At 48.4% G+C, this 17,826-nt stretch overlaps 1 protein-coding gene across 3 annotated transcripts in view; it reads right to left on the bottom strand.

Annotated features, from left to right (window-relative positions):
• Nucleotides 1-17,826, bottom strand: part of LOC144782069 (acylamino-acid-releasing enzyme-like) — a 500,573-nt gene that overhangs the window by 30,223 nt on the left and 452,524 nt on the right. For all 3 annotated transcript variants that reach the window (XM_078661213.1, XM_078661214.1, XM_078661215.1), the window contains one exon: nucleotides 4,954-5,060. In XM_078661213.1, coding sequence (XP_078517339.1) covers nucleotides 4,954-5,060 — 107 coding nt within the window. The remainder of the gene's footprint in view (nucleotides 1-4,953; nucleotides 5,061-17,826) is intronic.

Here is a 17,826-nt window from a genome sequence, read left to right on the forward strand (position 1 = left end):
AATCAAGAGTTTTACGAAGAACAAGGCCAAATGTTCAGTTTTGCTAAGGATGGACAATGTGTCTGCAGTGAGATATGAGAACAAGTTGGGGAGTCCGAAATCCAGGGACCTAGCGGATCTGGCAAGAGTTTTTTGGACTTATTGTCTGGACCAGAACATTTCGGTTCAGGCAGAGTATTTGCCAGGTCAGAAAAATGTGCAAGCGGATTGGTATTCGAAAAATCAAACAGATTCCAGCGATTGGATGTTAGAGAGGTCAGTGTTTTGGAGGTTAATGGAGATTTGGGGTTCTTGCCATGTAGATCTGTTTGCAAACAGATGGAACACTCAGTTGCTGAAGTTTTTCAGTTGGCGTCCAGATCTGGAAACAACTGGGATAGATGCTTTCAGGCAGGATTGGAGGGGTCTTCGTCCATATGCTTTTCCTCCTTTTGTGTTGATAACCAGGGTAACTTTGATGGTACGCAGTGGAAGGAGACAGTGGTGCTTATAACTCCTATATGGAAATCTCAAGTTTGGCATCCCATCCTCTTAGAAATGTCGGTAGATTGTCCAATCCTTCTTCCAAATTTTCCGAGCATTCTGAGAGGAGCTTTAGGAGAGTTCTACGTGTTGGTAACTTCAGGTCAGTTGAGTCTGATGGCATGGAGAATTTCAGGAGAGTCTGGGAAATGCCAGGACTTTCGAATGAGGCTTCTCAACTTATTTGACAATCCTGGGCTCAGGGAACTAGGAAGATGTATAGATTGACATGGCAGAAATGGTTACGATGGTGTGTGGAGAGGAATTATGATCCCGTTTCAGTGGATGTAGTTTATGTGGTAAATTATTTGACATCTTTGTTTAGTTTAGGGATAGCATATAGAACTATTAATTTGCATAGATTAGCTATTGCAGCTGGTGATGAATTGATTGATGGTATTCTGTTGGACAAAATCATCTAGTAAAAAGAATGATGAAGAGTGTGAGACCACCTATGGAGAGGTATTCTTCAGTGTGGGATGTTTCAAGGGTTCTTGAGTACTTAGAGAGTTTGGGAAGTAACAGTGCTTTAGATTTGAGAGTTTTGAGTGGAAAGCGGACTATGTTACTGTGCTTATTGTTCTTTAGGAGGGTATCTGATGTTAGAGCTTTGGATGAGGGGGCAAGGATTTTTAATCCTGAAGGTGTTTGTTTTTATCGGTGTAGAAGAACTAAGACTAATTCAGATAGCATTTTTTAGCCTTATTTTGATAAACATAAGTGGTTGTGTGTTGTGCGTTGTTTAAAGGAATATGAGATGAGGACTGTAGGTATTCGTCCTACAAATGAGAATCAGTTGTTAATTTCATATAGGAAACCTCACAAATCTGTTTCAAACCCTTCTTTAGCAAGATGGGTGAAGGAAGTGATGAAGAATGCTGGTGTTGATGTGAGTAGATTTGGTGCACATTCTGTGAGAGGTGCTTCGTCATCAAAGGCATTTATGCTTGGAGGCGCTTTGCATGATATTTTGAGGTGTGCAGATTGGTCCAATGATTCTATTTTCATGAAGTTTTATTTTAAGCCTGTGATTAATGCATGTTCGTTGTTGATAGAGAGGCTTTGAACTCGCATAATATTAGCCTCATCAGCCTTGATGGACAGAAAATCTGGATTTTATTAAAGACACGGAGGCTAATAGTATCCCTCCACTCCCAACCCTTGTTGGTAACAGTTGTTTGTTCTTTTTCAGCTCGTGGACAGCAATGAAAAAAGAAGAAGGAGTTTATGCTTTTTCGATTATTTTTTTACTGGTTTTAATTTGGACTCATAAAGCCTTTGATTATTTTCTGCAGCACAAAAAGAAGGTAGAGTCAAGGCGGTTCTGGCTCTTTGTTAATGTTCTAAAGAACTTTTGTTGTGTTCTATGTTATTTGAAGATGCTGCTGTGGGTGGCGCAATAAAGAGGATTGCATATTATTAGCCTCCGTGTCTTTAATAAAATCCAGATTTTCTGTCCATCAAGGCTGATAAAAATCTACATTTTGCTCTCCTTGCCATTGGTGGTAGGGCAACGTGCCTTAACACCAGCCGTCTCTGAAGGACAGCCTTCAACCACAGCAAATTAGGTCCATGCACTAGACCATGCTGCTCTGGACAGTCTTTTTGAAAGCCCACTATGATCCCCTCTAGCAGTTGCCTTCCTGGGCAGTAGCCAATGGCACCCTACATCGCTACTGCTCCTTACACCCAGGGTGCCTGCATCTGCTCAGCTCCCATGCAGACCGGTGAGCAGATGCGTTCAGTGCTCCAATGTAATACTGCATGAAATAGGACCAGCCATCTTCTTGGATCAAAAGGACCCAGTGCATATTTATAAAAGAAAGTCAAACTTCAGAACCTGTTACCTATTGTCTAAAGAGTCACGGTTAAAGTGAGAGTCACATCGAGATGGTCCACCTCTAACAAAATCTATACCACCAGAGGTTTAAAACAAGGGTGCACCCTTGCACCAATGCTTTTTAACCTGTATCTCGCAGACCTCCCCGAATGGTTGTCACGCACTCGTGGAATAGAATCAAGAAAGATTCAAACTATGCAATACGCGGATGACACCATTCTGCTAGATCAAACCCAGGTGGGGCCTCCAAAGACTGTTTGATTCCCTCGCTCAGTACTGCAATATGAACATGCTCTAAATTAATCTCCCCAAAACCAAAGCAATGATAATATCCTCTGGAAAAACTAAAAAGAACACGTGGTTTATAGAAGGGAAGAGACTGGAAACTGTCACTGCTTATAAGTACCTGGGCGTGTGGATCGATCATAAAGGGAGATCCACTGCGCACATAACCGAAATGCAGGCTGTTGCTCGTAGCCTAGAAGGGGCCTTCATAAGAACGAAAAGTACTTTGCACTCCCAGGATTTAGCACCATTAATAAAATTGATCACTGCAAAACTACTCCCCACAATCTCCTTTGGCGCAATAATCTTTACGGATAAAATGAATATTTGGCTGGACAGAGCGCAATCGTCTTGCTATCGCAGGGTTTTCCGACTACCTAATCCAACCGCCCATGCCCAAATTAGAAAAGAATTCTTGCTATCCACCCAGCGATGGATTATGAGTGCACGTTACATCAGCTATTGCTTAAAAACTAAACAAGCCAGCCCTCACACCCTAAAGAGTTGCTTATGGTTAGTCTTCAGCAACCCAAAAACATTGTGGAATAAATATTTGATGTCATGCCTCGAATCTCTCAAAGCAAAGGACATATGGCTATCCCCGCTGCCCATCGAGGCGAAAACAAAACTCTTATCTAAGCAAGCAAAAAGTCTATCCAACGACCTTGACGAGCAACGGGTCAACCAGCTCTTTCATGGTTCCTGGGCCTCCAAATTATACTTCCGAAAACCCTTCCGTCCTACCTTGCATCCTCTGTGAAAGTCCACATAAAACTCCAATTAATGAGATTCCGCTTCGGTTTAATCCCGCTGATGGCATACAAGTTTGGCCAAGGATACAGGAAAGAAGCATCCTCCCAATGCCGCTTTTGCAAACATGACGAGAAAAATCTTATCCATGTCCTGTGCATTTGCCGAATACTCCGAGCCCAAAGAAATTTCTGGCTGCGTCCAATCTGGCTCCTTCTTAACATCAGGACTTGCCATGAAGCACTTTACGCATGCATGAAGGGAGACTCACCAAAGTTGGCGGCTCGTTTTGTTAAATTTATTACAGAAATCAATTCTCCGAATTTGCCCTTTGTTAAAGCTTGAATTCCCTTCTCCCCAGTGACATTATTGAGCTTCTTTTAATTTAATTTGTAATTTCTTTGCTTCCAATTGATTTTTATATTTCTTTTCCTTTTTGAAAACTTTTAGTCCTTAACGGTTATCCCAGAGTGTGTATATTGCAACGATTTTAAATAATTGTGCAAATAAAATTTACTTACTTACGGTCGTCTTATATGTCTTGTGGTGATAGAGTAAAGTTTCCACAAATCCCCTAACTTAGTTACCACATAGGATGGGAAGAAAAAAGTGAGCTTCACCTGCAAAGTGTCAAATACTGACCATAATTATGACACTTCTGTTTTCAACTGTCTAGTACTTGGCAGTTAATGTTTACCGAAGGAGGTGTAAAAAAACGGAATTCTCACATTCTGCTTATCCTCCAAGCTCTGTAGTAAAACAATAGCTACAAAGATGCCCAGGCTTGATTAGAGAGGTGACACAAATATGCACACACTCACATCCTTACATTTATGATTTGTTTACTGGCCTGAATTGTACATCACCAGATTCACCTTCTACTAGCTCGCGTACTTCCTTAACATCTCTGAAAGTGACTATTACTGGCTTGCATTGGAAGCAGTCCTCTGATACTGACCAAATCAACCCGTAAGATTATCCATAAGGTAGAGTAAAACAATGCAAATTTTAAGGTAAAAAACAAATACAAAAATAAGTTTTCTATGTATAGGGAAGTTATTAAAAAAGTTAATTAGTTTCTTTATTCTCGGTTTACTCTCTCACACAATCTTGCTTTATGCCAGTATAGCTTTTGGTAGTGGTCATCCAAAAGGAAAGTTGACCTATTTGGGATATGAAAAAACATAAAAATGTGGAGAGGACCCTTTAGCCTCTGCTATTCTGGCAAGGACATGTGACCATATTCTCACTGCACCCTTCCCAAAGCCCATAAAATGTAAGCTCTGTGACCATCCGTGACCAGTAAAGCAATGCATGGTCCACTATTTTATTTCATCATGGCTTACCAGAATTATTTTCTGTGAAATCTGCATGTTTCATACTATTACATGAAGGAGGTATTTTATCAGTGGTTTACATTTTTTGATTCATGGAGTTTTGAATAAACTTTTGTTTCATAAGGACCTTAAACAATAAGGCAAAAGTAAAAGCATTTTCATGTAAAAAAAATAATAAAAAAATGTAATGGAGGGGAATTTGAGGGGAATAATGCTTACCGTACGGTCACACCCCTGGCCTTCAAAGCTCTGTAAAATTCAATGCCCTGTTTATTAGGTACTCGTCGGTCTTGCTCCCCCAACATTAACAAGACCGGTGCTTTCACCTATGGAAAGAAAAGGTACACAGAGGTAGTGTTTAACATATAGTTAATAAAACATACATTCCCTAGGCTGTGCAGGATCAGACCGCATTGAAGAATAAATAAAAAGGTTACTTGCCCTGTAAGAATCTGTTGGTAGCTTTTACTGCTCCACACTTAGAAGGCAATGCGCGTGGGCACAGACTCCATGTTAGACTGTTTGCCCCACAGCAGGTTAGAGTAAGTATTGAGCAGGGCCGGCTTTAGCACTAGTGGCGCCTGGTGCGACAATCGTTTTCAGCGCCTTCCCCACGACCCCCTAGTCAGATTTTCTCACTGCCTGCCACTCGGCAAAAGGGCCTCTCATCCCTCCATAGCCCTTCTCTTGCATAAATTTCATTTGTTTTAAAGCGCTGGTAAATGCTGGGTTTTCTAATCCACTTGGCTATCCACTTTAAATATAGACCTGTTCTTTGCAGCAGGCATATGAACCCCCTGTGCTACTTTGAGGTGAATCAAAACTCCAATCCTTCCCTCTAGCAGGAAGATTAATAATAAGAGTTATCCTTACATTTTTATTGCTGCCTGAAATCTGGACGCACAAGGAACTCTGCATTAGCTGGTTTTTAATCATAAGTTATTGCGAAACACAGCGCCCCCTCCTGAGGCCAGTGCCTCCCCCTTCCCCACCAAAGTCAGCGTCCAGTGTGGCCGCACCACCCTTAAACAGGCCCTGGTATGGAGTGGCAAGTGAACACTCTATGGTGCATCATATGTAATGTAGAAGTAAGGCACAAGTTACTTACCTTCGGTAACGATATATCTGTAAGAAACATTAGTTAGTGTTAGATTCCTAACCTTAGAATATCCCCAGGCATCAGACTGGATCTGGAAAGTTTTCGTCAGCAGTACCCCTGCGCGTCGCTAGGCGTCGTCTGCAGCTCCGCGTCCGTTATCGGCGCTGTGATCGCCGGGATGACGTCGGAGTACTTAGATGCCGCCCTCACGTGCTGACGTCAGTTTTGTACATAGCTTTCCGCGCCAGTAACGCAGAGCCATGATAGAAACCAACACTGGTGCCATGAAACCAGGGCCCTGAAAGGGATGTCCTTAACCCTAGATATTGGTTCGCAGAACGGGGAGGATGGGTGGGGTGGCAAGGAATCTAACACTAACTAATGTTTCTTACAGATATATCGTTACCGAAGGTAAGTAACTTGTACATCCAAAAGAAACACGTTTGTGTTAGATTCCTTACCTTAGATTAGATACCTCAGCAATACCAACCCCGGAGGTGGGTCTGCGAACCAAGATCACACCAGAAAGTCCTGGAGAACAGAACAGCCGAAAAAGCCATCTCTCCGGACTTGGCTGTCCAGGCAGTAGTGCCTAGCAAACGTGTGCAGCGAGGCCCAAGTAGCTCCTGACAGATGTCCTGCAAGGAGACTCCCCGACCCAGGGCAGTAGTAGCCGCCGTGGCCCGAGTGGAATGGGCGTGCAGCCCAACAGGAGGCTCCTTTTTCACCAAAGAGTAGCAAACCTTGATGCACAAGACGACCCACCGAGAGATGGTCCGCTTGTCCACCACCCGTCCCTTCTTAGCGCCCACGTAACCAACAAGAGCTGGTCGTCCACCCGGAACTGGCGTGTGCGATCTAGATAGAAGGAGAGCACACATTTTGGGTCCAGACGGTGGAGCCTCTCTTCCTCCTTCGAGAAATGCGGAGGCGGAAAGAAGGTGGGGTGAAGGTGATGGACTGCCTGATGAGAAAGGCTGTGACTACCTTGGGCAGGAAAGAAGGACGAGTCCTCAGAACAACCTTGTCCGGATGGACAGAGTGGAAAGAAGGTTTTGAAGATAGAGCCTGGAGCACACTCACTCCCCTGGCAGAGGTGATGATAACCAGGAATGCAGTTGTAAGAGGTAGAAGACGAAGAGGACAGTTATGAAGTGGCTCAAAGGGAGCGCACATCAGAAAAGTCAGAACAAGGGTCAAGTCCCACTGAGGCATCACAAAGGGAACAGGAGGGAACATGTGTGTGATGACTTTTAAGAATGTATTGATAACAGGGGACTTGAAAAGAGAAGGCTGATCAGGAAGCCTTAAGAAGGCTGAAATGGCCGAGAGGTAGCCCTTGACAGTGCCCAGAGCAGAGCCCTGCTGGGCAAGAGGCAGTAGGAAGAGGAGAATCTCTGAAAGGGGGCCAGAGAGTGGATCCACAGCCTTCGCTGTACACCATGCCACAAATTCTTTCCACCTGCAGGCGTATACCGTTTTTGTGGAGGGACGCCTGGCTGCCAGAATCACATCACAGACTTCAGGAGGCAAGTCAAATGGCCTCAACTGTCGCCGCTCAATCTCCACGCATGGAGGTGGAGACTGGACAGTTTCAGGTGGAGGACCGTCCCCTGCTGCTGCGACAGAAGGTCCTCCTGAAGAGGCAGACGAATCGGGAGATCGACTGACATGCTGAGTAGCTCGGGATACCAGTATCTTCGTGCCCAGTTTGGAGCCACAAGGATGATTTGGGCCCAGTCTCGCCTGATCTTCTTCAGCACTCTGGGCAGAGGTGATATAGGCGGAAAGGCTTACAACAGACCGCAGCTCCACTCACGACGAAAAGCGTCTCTGAGCGAGTGCCGCCTTGGAAATTCCAATGCGCAGAACTTTTGACATTGCGCGTTCTCTTCGTGGCGAATAGATCTAACCAAGGCTCTCCCCACTGCTGAAAGAGACCTTGCGCCACGTCCAAGTGCAGACGCCATTCGTGATCCATCATGCACCTGCGGCTGAGTTTGTCCGCCCTGGCGTTCAAGGAACCTGCCAGGTGTTGAACCACCAGGGTGACGCCCTGGTGTTCCAGCCATGTCCAGAGGAGCAGAGCCTCCTGACAGAGGGTCCACGACCCCACCCCGCTCTGTTTGTTGCAGTACCACATGGCGGTGGTGTTGTCCGTGAACACCTGCACTACACTTCCCCGGACAGAGCTGGGCTCTTCAGCCAGTAATTTCATCTGTCTCTTCCTTTTGTGCTATATGGGTCTGTCAGTGCCGGGACACTCTGTCTGAGTAGCTGAGCGCTATACAAATCACCTAATAACATAACATAACATAACAGAGGGAAGGAATGCCTTCAGTGTAAGACGGATCGCCCGCAGCTCCAGAAGGTTGATATGGAGCCGGGACTCCGCCGGAAACCAGAGGCCTCTGATCTCCCTCTCTCCCATGTGGCCCCCCCATCCCAGGAGGGATGCATCTGTCACCACTACGTGCTCCAGTTGGGGAAGGGAGAGAGATCTGCCACAGACCCAATCGTGGTTCGTGAGCCACCACTGCAACTGGCTCGCAGTGCCCTCCGTGGTCGGACAGGTTGCCCTGATGCTGTGCCCACTGAAACTTCAGCTCCCACTGCAGAGCCCGCATCCGCTACCTGGCGTGATGCACCAGAAGGATGCAGGAGGCCATCAGCCCCAGGAGCCGCAGTGTCAACCTGACCGAGACTCGGGATAAAGGCTGAAAGATCGGAATCAGAGCCTGAATATCCCAAACCCGCTGTTTGGGGGGATAAACCCGAAACTGCGCTGAGTCCAGAACTGCTCCGATAAAAAGGAGCTTCTGAGAGGGGCACAGGTGTGACTTCGGCACGTTGATGGAGAACCCCAGCGAGTGCAGGAGGTCGGCCGTAGTCTGGAGGTGGGAAATGACGGTTTGGGGCGAGCTCGCCTTCAACAACCAATCGTCGAGATAGGGGAAGACTGAAACCCCTAATGTGCGCAGATGAGCTGCGACCACCGCCATCACTTTCGTGAACACCCGTGGGGCGCTGGTAAGGCCGTGGGCCGGCAGGACGGGGATGTGGAAATACGCGTCCTGCAAGTCTAAGACCACCATCCTGTCTTCTGGGTCCAGGGCAGCTAGGACCTGAGCCAAAGTCAGCATCTTGAACTTCTCCTTCCGGAGGAAGCCGTTAACGCTCCGTAGGTCCAAGATAGGGCGTAGGCCTCCTTTGCCCTTCTTGGGTACCAGAAAGTAGTGGGAATAGCAACAACGTCCTACTTCTGGCCCAGGAACGCGCTCGATGGCCCCCTTGGCCAAGAGGGCCGTAACATCCTCCTGCAGAAGTTGCAAGTGATCCCCCGACTTATGCTGGTACTGCGGTGGCATGGCTGGAGGGGTGGCCTCGAAGGGGAGGGAGTAGCCCCTTCGGACGATTTGCAGCACCCACCTGTCCGACGTGATGGTACACCAGTGGGGAAGGTGATGGCGGACCCTGCCCCCCACTGGCAACGAATGGGCCTGAAATGTCAGACTAGGAAGGCTTAGAGGCAGATGCTGCAGGGGCGGGTGTGGACTGACCCTGCCGGTGTCCCCCGGTACTGCCACGGTGGTAACCATGTCCGCGACCGCGTTGAGCCTGGGTCTGCGGACTGTGGCTGGCAGGACGTGTGGGGCGCCCCTTCCTTGGCCACGAAAGGAGCAAAAAGCAGAAATTTGCTGGCGTTGGCCTAGGCCCAAGGACTTGGCCGTAGCCCTGGAGTCCTTGAAACGCTCCAGCGCACTATCCGCCTTGTCGCCAAAGAGGCAACGGCCATCAAAGGGCATGTCCATGAGGGTGTGGCCTGGACATCCCCCGAAAAGTTGGTGGACCTCAGCCAGGCGTGGCGGCGAACCGCCACCGTTGTTGCAATCGCCCTACCCAGCAAGTACGTTGTGTAGAGTCCACACCGTATGGAATAGCATGCTGCATCCCGCGCTTCCGCAAGGGCTTAAGCGAGCTTTGCCCGGGCCTCCTCCGGGCACTGTGGCAGCACCTCCGCGACCGTATCCCACAGAGAACAGAGAGTGGGTGTAACGACCCTAAAGGCAGGCGGTGTTGATAGACCACAGCCCCAAACTCAAGGAGGAGAACAGTTTCTTCCCAACCTGATCGTACCTTTTAAATTCCCGATCCGGAGGAGCGGTCGAGAATGCGGTCTGGGATGTAGAGGCCTGGATCACCAGGTTTTCGGGGGTGGGGTGAACGGACAGGAAGCAAAGGTCGCCCAGAGCCGGGCGGTGGCATCCGACACGTTCAGATCCACAGGGAGGCCTGTGGAGGACTTGGACCAGGTGCCCAACAGAACGTCGGAGAGGGCTTCGTTGAACGGCAGTAGAGGCTCTGAGGAGCTTGTCTGCGGTTTGAGCAACTCAGTGAGGAGGTTAGTCCTCACGGCCGCAACAGGGAGCTCAAGAGCCAAAGCCTTGGCCGCCCTGTTCAACACCACGCTGTAAGCAGCCCCCTCCTCCGTAGCCACGGAAGGAGGAGAGACGAATCCAGTGTCGCGCGAAGTGTCCAGACCACTGGCCTCCTCTAGCTCGTCTGCCCCGTCCTGCCTCAACTGGCATTGGAGTGCCAGAGGGTCCTCAGACCCCTTCCAGTCCTCCTCGTCATCCATCTCCTGATAGTCAGGGAAAAATTATGGAGCCGGGTTGTAAAGACCTGGGCTGGGACTGGGGAGGACTTCGTCCGAGGACGGGGTCGTGGGTGACACCCTCGGGGTCGGCACCAGCGGAGGAGTCGTAAGGTCGACTGGTGATGACCCGAATCCTACGGGGCCCCGCGGCGTTGGGACCGGAGTAGACGACGGCGCCGGGGCCGAAGCATCCGACGTAGCCGGGGCTGGAGTTGCCGGCCCGCTAGGGCTCCCAGACAGATCCGCGGGGCCCGAAGGCGCCGCGGCAGGGTCCGTCGGAGGGAAGTGAGTCCTCATGGCCATGAGGAAGTCACGTATCTCCTCTGGCGTCACGTGCAGCCCAGGGACTGTCGGATGTGGAGCTGGATGCGGCGCTTACGGCTCCGGCGAGCTGCATGGGCGGTGTCGCCCGAACCCCCGGCCGCATCGCGCGAGCGTCGGGGGGGAATCGGAAGAGTGATGACGCCTCTTCGACTTATTTTTCGAATGCCGCAACTTACCTGAGGACTTGTTGGAGCCCGACGAGTGGTGGTTACTCGTCGAGCGGCAATGACAGCGGCTCCGCGACTGGTCCCTCGCCTTCCTCCTCGACCGGGACCAGACTGCCGGCGCTCAAGCCACTTACGGGACCGCTCCCGTCTAGCCTTCGAGGTCAAGGCCCGGCAGTCGGGACACGACTTGTCATCGTGGTCGGCCCGAGACAGTTAAAGCACCGAGGGTGGGGTTCGGTCACTGACATCAAGCGGTGACAGTCCTCGCAAGGTTTAAAACCAGGCATCCCTACCGGCACTGCGAGTCGAAGGTCGACTCGAGAAGTGATCCAAAATAGAGCTAAAAAGTCAAAAAATGACTAAGAGTACTGCTCTTCCCGGATCTGCCCTTGCTGGTGCGGAAAAAAGAAGAACTGACGTCAGCGATCTAGAGCGGCGTCTAAGTACTCTGACGTCATCCCGGCGATCACGACGCCGACAACGGACGCGGAGTCGCAGACGACGCCTAGCAGCAGGGTACTTTCCGGATCCAGTCTGACGCCTGGGGATATTCGAAGGTAAGAAATCTAACACAAACGTGTTTCTTTCAGATTTATATAATAAAAGCACAGATCTGTAAGGAGAGCTGCACACTTGATGGGAGGAAGGTAGTTGCATGTAAATCTACAGCACTACACACTAAGAACAGATGCATACAGGTTAAGTAACATTTTACGGTCATAGTGTGTGTTGCTGTAGATACATATGCTCTGCACAGACTGTAAAGCAGTCCCACACTGCAAGCGATGGCTAGCGCGTAGATGATGCAAATGTCTGATATAATGCCCTTAAGACCTTCTGGTCAGCCATAGCCTGCTGGCAGGCTACGATGTCCACATAATACTGCTTAATGAAAGTGTGTGATGGCTGACTTACATAAATCAGCCATCACTGTATTACCAAGGAAGGTTATGGTTGCTGTCTTCTTGAGTGTAGAGTGCACCCTGGGGATAACAGGAAGGGCTCTGTTAGCTATAGGGTAGCAGGCTGGGATGCACTTGACTAGCCATCTGGCAATACCTGCCTTAGAAATAGGCTGACTTTTGTGAGGTTTTGGAAAGGCTACAAATAGCTGATGGGACCTGCAGAAGGGCTTAGTCCTGTTGATGTAATACATGACAGCGCATTAACATTGAGGGTGTGAAGGGCTCACTCAACTGCAAAGTGTGGTTGATGGAAAAAGACTGGCAGATCTATCATTTGGTTGAAGTGGAATGGGAAAACTCTTTTGGGGGCAACTTCGGGTTGGTTCTGAGAACGACGCTGTCCTTGGGGTCTTTAATTAAAGATGTGAAAGGAACGTGTAAGCCTCCAACTCACAGATGCATCAGAGAGGTGTTACGTCTACAAGGAAAGCTACCTCCAGGAGAGGACCTGCAGGGTCAAAAATACAAGTGGTCAAAGAGGGGCACTCATGAGTCTAATGAGGACCACCTTAAGGTTACATACAAGGGCAGGGGGTACTTTAGGAGGAATTACCTTCCTTGAGGCCCTCCAGGAAGGATTTGATTACTAGGATGCAAAAGAGGGAGCAATGTTCCCTATTTTGTATGTGGCCATCGCTGCTAAATGCAGCAGTGTAGGAGTGTAGGCGATATTTGACTTTTGCAGATGAAGAGGATAGCAGATGAGGTCCTGGACACTAGGTTTAGGAATGTCCAGGTGAATGGAGATTCAATAATCGACGAACCTCTTCCAGGTTGCAGCCTAGCAGGCCTGCATGGTAGGTTTCTTGATCTCCACAGGATGTCCATGCATTCCTGTGGGAGGCATAGGTAGCAAAACTCGATGACTGCATGCGTCAGATTGCTAGGCAGCTGTCAGGGGTTTGGATCTCTAATCTGGCCTCAGATGCATGTTAGAAGGTCCACCCTGTTGGGGAGCTTTTTGTAAGGGATGATGGACATCTCATGGAGTTTTGAGCACTAGTCTGTCTGGAAAATGTAGGGGTGAGGGCAAGAGATGCTTGCCACATCTTCCGAACCAGGTGTGTAAAGCATGGGAGAAGTTGCAAAACATGGGCAAAGATCCTAGACCAGTTCATCCGTAGTGATTTGCTCATGGACTGTTTGTGTGGGTACCTGGAGGCGAAGTTTGGGCATTTTGCATTTTCTCGAGTGGTGAAAAAGTCTATCTGTGGGGTGCCCCAGCACTGGAACTTCTGATGTACAGCTTGTGGGTGGAGCTCCCACTTGTGGACTTGTTAATGCGTCCTGCTGAACAGGTCTGCCAAGTCATTGTTCACAGGGCCGGCTTTAGCACTTGTAGCGCCCTGTGCGACAACGCTTTTTGGCGCCCCCCACGGATTTCCTCACTACCACCCTTTAACAGTGCCCCCTCAAGTCTCCATCACCACTCTCTCTTAGATGTATTTAATTTGTTATATAGCGCAACCTATACCAGTGTAGGGTGTCAGAGCACTTTTTTTATCACACACATTACACAGAGACAATCAACCATATGTGTGTAAATCAGTGTATAGGAAATGTTATTTAAGCCAGAAGACTACAAGGTGAGTCACATGTCATCCATACTGGTAGACAATATAGTTTAAGAGTGCTTGGTCTGAAGAAGCACAAACTCAGAATTTAAAACATTACCCCATGGTTGGGGGTTACATTTAATAATAAGGATTTTTTTACCGAAAGGAACCCTTTTTGAAACATTAGAATAAGGAAAGACGGAGGAAAAATTCATAATGGTCTCATCAAGACCTTTCAGTTTGCATGCAGCTCTTTCATGACCGTTATTAGCTCACTGTTCCACGTTAGGATTTTAACATCTACACTGCTAGTAACCAAAGGATCTCTCTGACAAAAGCACTGACCTATGTAAACTATATGAATGTTGTGATCTGCATGGTACACATTCTTTGCAGCATTCACATTAACACTCTGTGCTACCATAAAATGAGTTAAAACTGCCACAAGACAAAACTCCTCTCCCCAGAAACAACATTAATCACCGGAGTTATTGTGACTTGTTTATTGATGGGTGAAAATTGCCAGAGGCACAAAGGCAGCAGCAGGTGCTTTTTAAACCATAAAGGGGCGCCCCTTCGAAGAGTCAGCACCCGGTGCGGTGGCACCGGTCGCACCACCCTAGAGCCGGCCATGATTGTTCACTCCTGGAAGCTACTCTGCCAGAAGATGTATGCAGTGGCAGAGAACCCAGTGCCAAGTCTCTTGCTCTAGTGCTGAGAGTGGGGTAGAGTAGCCTCTAAAGGCAGTACATGGTAGTCATGTTGCCTATTTTGATCAGATCTACTTTGCCCTGAATGACTTGAAGGAATACCTTGAGAACATGATGTTTGGGTAAAAGCTTGAGGTAGTTTATGTACGGTCACTGAAGATACAGGCCAACCTGCTGTATTGTCTTATAGTCAAGATGTGCCTCCCTGCCGACGAGAGGCACCCATGTTAATGGTGACTTGTGGAATGGGGTCTAAGAAAGGCCTGCTGTGCAACAGGTTGTTGCTGTTCCACCACTGCAGAAAGTGAGTGATGAGCACTGACCTTTACCAATACTAGACCTTCCTATTGACCCTCTGCTTGTGTCCATAGAGCCCAGAGGCATTTATACAATGGGAAGCTATTATAATGCAGGAGGCCATCACCCCTAGAAGGCACATGAACGTTCTGACGGAGTTGATGGCCGGGCTGAAAAAGAGATAAGAGCTGCTGAAATGCCAAAACCCTCTGCTAGATAGGGTAGATGTAGCCTTTGACCACAGGTATGGTACCTCAAAATGAGCTGAACGTCGAGGAGTTGTAGGTGGAACTTGGTGGCATTTGCAGGAAACCCAGGCAGTGAGGTAGGGAGATTGCATCTTGGGTGTGAGCTAGGCATTGTTGCTTGACTTTGCTCTTGATCAGCCTATAGTCGAGGTAGGGGAAAACATAGATGGCCCTTCTTTAGATGGGTGACTACCACTGCTAGGCACTTTGTGAATACTATTGGAGCAATGGCTACCTCAATGGGAAGCACTCTGAATTGGTAATGGTGGCCACTTGATACAAAGCAGAGGTACTGGCTGGTGGTTAGGATGGATGGGGAAGAGAAAATGGGTGTCCTTGAGATCTAGTGCCGTCATGTAGTTGTCTTGTCAAATCAAAGGGGTGACATCCTGCAGGGTTGTCATATGGAAATGTTCTGACAGGTGTATTGACGACAGAGGGGCCTGAAGACTAAGATTGGCCTAAGGTAGCCGTCCTTCTTGGGGATAAGAATGTAGAATAAATGCCCTTGCCCTAGTGCTGAGGGGGTGCTCTTTCTATGGCTCATTAGTGGCGGAATACCTGGAACTCTTTATCTAGCAGTCTGGGATGTTCTACGCTCTGCTGAGCATATGTGTGCAGGGTGGGATGGCAGCAGGGGTACTGCCCCTACTCATTGGCCTAAAAATAACAAAAACTTTTTTATTGGTTTTCAAACCAGTAGAAAGGTACAGTATTATAATTGTGGAACTTCTTGGCACATAACCTCCGTTTGTAACCAAATAAGATCACTTGCATATTATATTCAGATGGGAGTTCAGGGGCCAGTGGAGGCTCTCTCATGGATAACACGATCTCTCTCAGTAATCTAAGCCTTCATCTAAATAGCAATCCAGGAAGGATTATCTCTATATACATATATGTCAGTAGTGTACCAAGAACTAAATAAAAGAGAAAGAACTTGAACAACAATACCAGTTCCCCTATAGTACTCACTGATCTGATATGATTCCAACAAAGTGAGAGACGAAATCTTGCACTCTAACCAAGTCATCTGAATTGTGAACGGAGGAGGGAGGTCGGGCAAGTCAGTGCTTCCAGGTGGAGGCTCCTTTTTTGGAGCCTACCCTCACTCAGCCTCTGTTTTTACTGCCCCTGTAAACACCCCAAGTGTACCCTCTGCTCGCTTGCTGATGGAAAGACTGCTGCTATCTCTTGTATGAATGGGTGGAAACAGGGGAACTGGCCTTGGAACCTCGCTTGAGGCTGCTGCTTTGGTTTTAAGGGTACCATTGATTTGGTGCTATCTGTGCCCCTCTTTATCTTCTCCAGCATCTCACACTCCTGGGGTCCAAATAGGTGTTCCCCATCAAAGGACACGAAATGCTGTTGGACCTCCAGTTTAAACCCAATCGAGGGAACAACGGATAGTAGTGTGTTGAAGATGGTCTTGCCGTCTGACACCATATCTCATCTTGCATACTGAACTATTCAGAGAGATACTTGACCAGCTCCAGCATTTCTTCGTACTGGACCGTATTGCTGTGGGAGAAGAGTCCGCCTGAGCTGGCTATGTGCCAGTGAGTAACTGCCCTTACTGCCATCCCTGTTGCCAGCTGCGTCCATCTTTTTGCTCTCTTTATCAGGCGGCAGGGTGTTGCCTGTGACTTGAGCAGAAGCCCGCTTGTGAACGGTGTGCATGACCAGGGAGTTGTGAGGGAAATGGCCCCTGATGTAACAGGATCAATGGGGGAGGGTGTATGCTACCTCTATGCCCTTGGTGTCACTTTCCTGTCCATAAAAGATTCTCTGAATGTCTGGTGGACTTGAGCATGCCCTTTAACATTGACAGGAACTGCACAGTCTGCTCTAACTTGGACAATGCTCAATGAGGAAGTAGTCTTCCTCATTGAAGACATGCATATCCACCTTGTGGAAGGTGGCTGTCTGCTGGACAATCACGTGGAGACGCCCTGTCGGGAGACTGAACAAGGTCTGAATCTCCCGGGGAGCCAACATCATAGTCATCCCTTCGGTCATCTGTTGGCTATGCCTCGAAAGGTTTTTCATAGAGGTCGACAAGTTGGAAGGGACTGCCTAGGTCATATTAGGAGTGTGGAGATCCCTCTGGTGACTGTGCTAGAGCAGTGGTAGTGGTGTACATGATGTTGGTGGAGCATAATGGAGTGGAGGGCTGATGCCCCTGTCTCTGCTTCTTGGGTATGGAAGCCAGGAGGGTCTCAGATGCAGGTTCTTTCTCAAATGATCGTCTTCTCTTTCAAAGAAGCATTTGTGGGTTTATGTGGGTGAAGTTTAGCTAAATCTTCCCAGCACAGCGATGAATAAAGTGACCCTTCTGCCTCTTATAGAGCTTGCAGGAAAATAGGGTCTGCTTTTATGGTTACCCCCACTTTTTGCCTGGTGCTATGCTGTTTCTGACTAGTCTGACTGGGATCCTGCTAATCAGGACCCCAGTCTCTGTGATTTAGCCCCTAAATTGGTTATGGTACGTACTTGGGTACATCCCAGACTGGATACTAGTGTACCCTTATACGTCCCTAGTATATGGTACTGAGGTAGCCAAGGTATAGGTACACCGGGGGTTCCCCATGGGCTGAAGCATGAAATTAGGCCCCCCATGGGAGATCACTCAAACTGTAACTACAGGCCTGCCATTGCAGCCTGTGTAAGATGGTGATAGCACCCCTTATGACAGATATAGTTTTCCCTATATCTAAGTTCCATGCACTTAAAACCTATAAGTGACCCCTAAAGCAGGCCTTTCAATCCTGAAGGCAGGATGATCGGTCCTAAGTGTGAAGTAGCCCCTGCAGGAGATGGACACCTCTACAACCTTCGGAGTCCATTCTCCCGGGTTGTAAGTGCATCAGCCATTACGATACATAGAGTGGCCATGCATCATTATGGGATGACCATCTCTATACTGGCTGTAACAAACCCTGTTTTGTTTGGTATCAAACATGTTGGAATCATACCCCCACACCATAAACAGTGTGGGAGGTATGACAGTGTGGGAGGTATGATCCCATGCACTGAAAAGCTCCCCCGGGAGGCCCTCAGTGCTCCCGG

This window comes from Lissotriton helveticus, chromosome 9 (genome assembly GCF_964261635.1).
Source record: "Lissotriton helveticus chromosome 9, aLisHel1.1, whole genome shotgun sequence".
Classification (NCBI taxonomy): domain Eukaryota; kingdom Metazoa; phylum Chordata; class Amphibia; order Caudata; family Salamandridae; genus Lissotriton; species Lissotriton helveticus.